Source organism: Esox lucius, chromosome 1, assembly GCF_011004845.1.
Source record: "Esox lucius isolate fEsoLuc1 chromosome 1, fEsoLuc1.pri, whole genome shotgun sequence".
In the NCBI taxonomy this organism is placed as follows: Eukaryota; Metazoa; Chordata; class Actinopteri; order Esociformes; family Esocidae; genus Esox; species Esox lucius.
Genome location: NC_047569.1, coordinates 26,418,106 through 26,425,589, shown reverse-complemented (window position 1 = coordinate 26,425,589; position 7,484 = coordinate 26,418,106). Strand labels below are relative to the sequence as shown.

At 43.8% G+C, this 7,484-nt stretch overlaps 1 protein-coding gene across 7 annotated transcripts; it reads left to right on the top strand.

The window, feature by feature from the left end:
* The first annotated feature begins 270 nt into the window (after positions 1-270).
* Positions 271-7,215, top strand: arfip2a (ADP-ribosylation factor interacting protein 2a). Of its 7 annotated transcripts, none has more exons than XM_010869331.3 (11): positions 271-513; positions 998-1,099; positions 1,321-1,353; positions 1,670-1,778; positions 2,318-2,407; positions 3,158-3,259; positions 3,745-3,860; positions 3,981-4,202; positions 5,193-5,350; positions 5,584-5,758; positions 5,873-7,215. In XM_010869331.3, exons 2-11 carry the CDS (start codon positions 1,007-1,009, stop codon positions 6,026-6,028), a joined length of 1,254 nt encoding a protein of 417 aa, XP_010867633.2. In that variant the 5' UTR covers positions 271-513; positions 998-1,006; the 3' UTR covers positions 6,029-7,215. The 7 variants fall into 7 exon arrangements, with proteins under 7 accessions (XP_010867633.2, XP_010867684.2, XP_010867736.2 ...); XM_010869382.3 differs by having other exon boundaries at positions 271-536; XM_010869434.4 differs by lacking the exon at positions 1,321-1,353.
* Positions 7,216-7,484: the final 269 nt, after the last annotated feature.

Genomic DNA, 7,484 nt, shown 5'->3' with positions numbered 1-7,484 from the left:
TTTACAAATAGACCTTTTCAGTAATGCCCGTGGTTGCAGTGACACCCACTGTTAAAACTTGGTAACGCGGCTCATTCAGTACATTACAACAATGAAAAAGCCAGAGTATACATTTTTCAACTTTTTTAACTTTTAAACATAACGTAGAACAAAATAAGACAAAAACCATATACACCCCAGCCATCGCTCTGTGCAGCCTGTGCAGGGCGGTGCAGGGGAGGAGGAATTGATCATAGGATGGGGATGTTCAACGTGGCGACTTGACGTAACGTTACGTTTCCGTCCAGAAGAGAGGCGGGGGTAGGACAGGGCGCTACAGTAGGGATTTTTATCTGCAGGCTGCTTTCGGTTATACCGGGGGATGCTAACGGAATCACGACTACAGTCATGCGTTCATCAACAGACGGAAAATAAACATTGCAACGGTGTCATTCCGTTCATAGTATTAACCATAAAGAAAATACGGTTCGGAATAAGCTGCTACGTTTGACTTTGGGAGATTACTGCACCTAGGTACCTAGCTAACGCTACACCAGGTAGCCGGCTAGCTAGCAGATAATGCGAATTGAGAGAGTTTTCAGCAGCACACCAGCTTATCGTTAGCTGGCTAGGGCTACTAGGTTGGAACTAGCTAGCTAGATATCATGTTATTGCTACTAGAAAGCTAGGTGGCTAGATACAAAATGAATTATGATTACGAATAACTAGCTAGCCATATCTAGCATTAACCTAATGTTATGTTGTGAAAGGTGATTGATGCGAGAGCAAGTTACTGTATATCCTGCATTCAGCACCGTACCAGTGGACAGCTCTCACAGCCAGCTAGCTAAAGAATGTGGACAAGGCATTTCTACAAATGACAGCTGGCTAGGCTGCGTATAATTCTGAAACAGACACATATTCCAGGATTTTTACATTGAAAAAGTAGCATTAATGTTAAAAGCAGTTTGTGGGACTATGTTCTCTTTTTTTCTTCCACATTTGTTCCCCCCTGCAGACTATCACCATGGCAGACAGTTTTATGGGCAAGGCAGCTACCATGGAAATTCCCATCAACAGCAATGGAGAGACTCTGGCTGAAGATGACAGTTTGGAGCAGGTGGGTCAATTTCTGTGTCCCAAATAGCACCCGTTTCTCTTATAGTGCACTACTTTTAACCTGAGTCAGCAGCAGTACACTATATAGGGAATAGGGTACCATTTGTGGTGGATCACTACGTACAGTATTTACATGATGTATACTGTGTGTGATGACCTCTCATTGGATCCCATGTCGGTGTGTGTTTTATTCCTACTGTATTATGTCTCACTTCTATGCAGGCTACAAAGATTCAGTGGACCTTAGATGAGAAGGTAGGGATACACAGTAGAAAAGATAAGAGAGCGCGTTACATTGTGGTAGCAGACCTGTAGATTTAGATGTAGTGTACGTGTAACAGTAGAATTCTCCGACTAACCACATTAAACCTTCATTAACTGTGTTGCAACTGAATAGTTTTGCATCTAATCTACTGAACCATTTTCATGCCTGTGAGTCTCGGTGTGCAGCAACGACTAGGCCTGTGAAAGGTCTTCACCAGGCTGACCGTAAACTCCAGGAGCCTTGTGCATTAGCTTCCAACAGTTAAGTCTGTATCTATTCCACTGATGTGCTGTGGCTTTTCATTAGGACCTGCAGCAGGTGATGGTGTCTGGTCCCAACCTGAATGAGACCAGCATTGTGTCAGGAGGCTACGGAGGTCCAGCAGGGGGCGTCATACCCACCTCATCCATCAAAGGTACATGCTTTTTTTAGCTCCTTGAAAAGGTACACATGACTGTTTCTCGCTCTCACTGCTCTCTTTTGTTATGACATCGTGGACATTTTCTCCATGAGCAAATACACACATCTCTCCCTATTGCTAATGATTTTCTCCTACCACCATGTCCACTTAATTTAGTCCACTTAGGCTTAATTGGAATAATCAATTCAACTGGAATGATCTTACCATAACGGACCAGGCTTCAGTGAATAGCCTGGTCCTATAAGGTGTGCTTTGTTTGTGTTGTTAGCATTGAGTAAATACTTTTTCTTTTTTTCTTCCCCAACTTAGTCTTCCTGATAATAAAGATCAAATGCAGTCTTCTTTTAACCAGAGGTCCCCCGATGCATGCTATCCTGGCATCAATGATTCTATGTGGACCTAACATTCTTTTTTTTCGCATTGGTTTACAAGTAACAGTAATCAGCCTCTCTACTGTAGTTGGCTATTTTGATTTTGATATCCACTTCCTGTTTTCTGTAACTGACCACCTTAACCAAACCCCTGTCCTTCAGGCCCTGCTATCCGCTTCAACCCTCAGTATTTGGACAGGAGATGGCCTCCTGCCTCTACCCCTATCCCTGCAGCCGAACCCCAGCCCACAGGTGGCTTCAAACCTCTCAAACATCTTCCTCCTCATTACTGTAGATGCCCCTCTTTAGGACTTCTGCCTTGTTTGATTTTTTTGGGGGGACTTTGTTAGTGACCCTTTAATTCTGCAGGAGAATGAGCCTTGGCTGTGTCCTGGATTACTGTTGAGCCCCAGACACTGCTGACAGCTCTTTCTTCAACAACACTGTCTTGTCTACAGATGTCAAAGGAACGAAGGGAATGCTGCTGTTTTTCCCCAATGCATACCGAATGCATGGCGCTGGATATTTACTGACCACAAACAAGCAGTGTTTACTAAACAAAATAATGTAATTGTCAAGCCGTTTTATTTACTGTGTTCTGTTTTTAATGTTTTTGTTTATGTTTCTAACAAAGACATTGTCTGCTAACCAGATATACTAACTAACTTAATGTTGATTAACTCAACATGTGACTTGCATAATTCCATACACTACTTCCAAGGTTGGAGTCAATTATATTTGAATTCCATTCAATTGATATTAACCAAATCCTCCAAAAAACATAGAAAATAATTGAATTAGAATTCTTGGGTACTTGCCGAATTTAAATGGAATTGACCCCACTCACTATGATCATGTTTCATATTTTTCCTTCATTTTGGCATGAAACGCATGCATGACTCACCATGACCATCCCCTCACCTCACCTTTTCTTATGTGGATTTGTTCTTTCCATATGATACATCACATCACCCCACATCTCCCCTCCCATGTCCTTTCTAGAACTGCGTATGAAGTCCAGGGGGCAGGCTGTAGGTCTGGCTTCTAGCCATTCAGCAGCCAGCAGGATATCCAACCAGAACCAGACCAGCCAGCCATTCACAGGTACAACTGGACTATGGTTAACAAATTCCAGGTTTCACATATTTTCCCGTTTTCCAGAAATCACAGTCCCAAGATTCTTGGAATCATCAGGGAATAAGCAAAAATCTAGCAACCAGGATTTCTGGAAAACCTGGGATTTGTTCCTAGTAGATTTACTTTAACTGTCCAACCCAACAATAGACCCACCCAACCCCACCCACCTCTTTTCACTCAATCAGAACATCCACTGCCATCTCAACCCATCACTCATTCGCTGACACACTCTGGCTCAGATACATACTTGGTGCGTAAAAGGAAGATTTCAGGTATTCACATTCCGGAGCAGTGATGAAGATGAAGGCTGCCTCTGTGTAGCCTGTGTTGTGGTAGCGCTACTCCCTCCGCGGTGCTGACCGGATACCTTTAGTAAATGACCGTATACTTTATCAACCAGGACTCTGCAACCAAACCGTGGTGTGTGTGTCATTCATTATGCTGTGTGTCAGGGTCGGGGATGCATCACAGCAACAGCAACCAGAACATGTCAGCGGAGGAGACAAACCGGGGCGTTGCCGTGGAGAAATTAGACAGCGTCAAGAAGTGGGGCATCAACACCTACAAGGTACCGCGTCGCCACGGGTGATAGCCTTCTGAGAATGTGGGGAACGGGTCCTCCGTCAGGTTTACCGAGCAGATTGTCCTCGTGTCTACCCTGTGGTCTCCCTCTCGTTGCCTACCCCAGTGTACCAAACAGATGTTCTCGGAGAGGTTCGGCCGCGGCTCCCGGACGGTCGACCTGGAGCTGGAGGCACAGATAGAAGTGCTCAGGGACACCAAAAGGAAGTACGAGTCGGTTCTGAGATTGACCAGCGCCATGACCAGCCACTTCTACAACATGGTCCAGACACAGCAGGCCCTGGGGGACGCCTTTGCTGACCTCAGCCAGAAATCGCCCGAACTGAGGGTAAGAACCTTTAACCTTTTAACCTTCAACCCACAGACCACAACCGGAAATCTCCTAAACTGAAGGTGATATTGGACCTAAGATATTAAATCCCTACACAGAGTTTTTTAGAGATCCAATAAATAATTGTAACTTGGGGCCAAATGTATTCAGATGGTCCCAGGTACAGTACAGCGCAAGGGAGAGGAAGGTTCAGGAAGGAGAGGTACAGTGAGTATGTTTCTACAGTTTATACAGCCCCTTTTCCCAAATAGCTGGGATGCTGCATAAAATGCTAATAAAAACAGAATGCAATGATGTGCAAATCATTTAATCCCTATATTTACTGGAAAATAGTACAAAGACAACATATCACATGTTGAACCAGAGAAATGTTATTGGTTTAAAAAAAAAAAAAGCCCATTTTGAGTTTGATGCCAGCAGCATGTTTCCAAAAGATTTGGGAGAGGGGCATGTTTATTACTGTGAGGCATCTCCTCTTTTAACAACACTCAGTAAGTGTTTGGGAACTGAGGAGACCAAATACTGTAGTTTTGAAAGTGAAATGTATTCACAGGCTACGGTGACAGCTAAGCCCTCCTAGAGTGCAGTCAAACCAACATTTAAGTAAACTGTGGAGACTGGTGGAAAGTTAGGTGGGGAGGAGGGGAGCAGGAAGACTTGTTTTCTGGGCCACCTTATGGAGTGATTGTCCTGGAGGGCAGGCAGTGTGCTCTCAGTGGGGCAGTTGCCAAACCAGTCATTGATGCCAGACAGTTTTGTTGATGGCACACCTGTTGAAGGCACTGCTGCATGCGGACAAACTTTAACGTTTTTTGAACCAGTCAACAGCGACTCTATTAGTGTGTGCGTGTGTGTGCGTGTGTGTGTGTGCGCGTGTGTGTGCGCGTGTGTGTGTGCGTGTGTGTGTGTGTGTGTGCGTGTGTGTGTGCATGTGTGTGTGTGTGTGTGTGCGTGTGCGTGCACGCGTGCGTGTGTGCGTGGCTGCAGGATGAGTTTGGGTACAACGCGGAGACCCAGAAGTTGTTATGTAAGAACGGAGAGGCCCTGCTTGGAGCTATCAACTTCTTTGTGTCCAGTATCAACACACTCGTCAACAAGACCATGGAGGACACACTGATGACCATCAAACTATACGAGGCTGCGAGGTGAGACGATGCCCGGACCCACACCGGTCCCCCAGGGGGGACAAACTAAAAAAATTTTTTTTATTAACCCATTCTAAATAGTGAAATGTCTTCCCACATCCCTTGAGTCCCTTGGCATTGTTGACAAGGTGTCTAGTTTAATGATTAGAGAGTCTGTTTGCTCCAGATGCTCTAACTGGCCAAGACAGCGTTGGTTATTTGCTGTTATAATGGTGTCGTCCCCATTCCTCTAGGCTGGAGTTTGATGCGTACAGGGCTGACCTGGAGGAGTTGAGCCTGGGGCCTCGGGACACAGCCACCATGGTGCGTATAGAGGTGGCCCAGCAGCAGTACCAGGTGCAGAGAGACAAGTATGAACGTCTACGCTCCGACGTCACCATCAAACTCAAGTTCTTGGAGGAGAACAAGGTGGGTTACCTAGCAGAGTTGTTGTTTCGGTCCGTATGGTTGCTCGGTTAGTGGACCATAATTCTATATCTTCCTCTGTGTCCCCAACTCTTTTTCTCTTTCTGTCTTGTGTAGGTGAAGGTGATGCACAAGCAGCTGCTTCTCTTCCATAATGCTATCTCAGCCTACTTTGCTGGGAACCAGCAGCAGTTGGAACAGACTCTGAGACAATTCAATGTCAAGTTAAAGCCCCCGGGGTCAGACAAGCCCTCCTGGCTGGAGGAGAGCTAGAGTGATCCACTCCCAGTGGTCTGGGCGCATATATGTCAAACATCTTGGAGTACAAGTACCGATCTAGGATCAGTTTTGCGGTTCACATCTTAGTTAAGAAGATTGCATGGATTGCAGGACTTGATGCTTGATTAGCACCACTACTCTGAGATGCTTGATACAAAAACCTTGAGGTCTCCATCAGGTCTTTGGTATATTTGGGATATAAAGACTGAGAAACACTTGAGATTGGAATAAACAAGACAAATAAATAAATGGATGGCTAGATGGATGGACGGATATATGAAATCTACGCGAACTGTATATACAAACCAGAGACTACTAGTCATGATGAAACTAAGGGGAAATGAACACATTTAGTCACTCACCTTCGTCAGTAATTTGCTCATTTGTTCTTAGAATTTCAATTCTATGTAGATTTGAAGCTGTTACTAACTATTCACAAAAAGTGTTGTGATTTTGTAGGCCTGCAGAGTGGGTTTTGGTTTATCATACTTTATTTTATGCTTATGCTTTGCACATAAATGTAATCATTCTTTTTCATCAGTTTTTCTGAAGGGTCATATAAGGTGGTTCAGAATATGTTGTTGGAAAGTTCACATAAAGTTCAGATAAAGATGGACAACCTGTGGTATTTGCTCCCAGTAAGGAATAACCAGTGGATTTGTTTGTGAGCCAGGGAGGAATCTGACATGCTGTGTGTTATTTGGTATACTGCTGATGGCTGAAATGATGGCTTGATATTGTCTCAGTGACAAGGACCATTTAGATAATCTCCCTCATTATTGATCCTACAGATTGTTGTTACACCCCTTTTGTCCTGTATCCCAATACTTGCATATAGTTAACCTACGTTCAGAAAACATTCATCCACTGATTGTGATTTGTTTATATGTTTTTCTTTTGTTTTCTCTCCCATTTCTAAATTCATGTATTGTCTAACTTTTAAAACAGAACTGGAAATGGTCTAGAGTAAATGATACAATGGTGTACAGTTAGAAATTATGTTTCCATAGAGACTGGATGTTTCCCAACAGAAGCTTTAGAGAAATAACATTATGTCCTCCTCCCATTTGCTGTCCTCTGAGTATTTTGTTGTTGGCATCATCACCAGTGTTAGAACTTTACCATAATATATGTACATACATGACAATACAATCCAAAACATGGCTGAAACATGACTGGTACTTCCATTTGTGATAGTCGTCTTTACTGTCACTGTTGATCAGGCAACTGTCCTGGACTGCATTCCAAAGTACACCTTATTAACCAAGTACTGCACTTCATTTGGGCTCTCCTATGGCACTTAATGAAGAGAAGGGGGCTGTGTTAATTTTCCCTCAAATAAACCTGTTATATGTCAGTTGTATGTGGAAAAGTTAAATGATAGCTGTCAGAAGGGATTTCTGGTCAGTTAAACTGCTTTGAATTGAACAGCCTTTTTCTTCTAGACAAT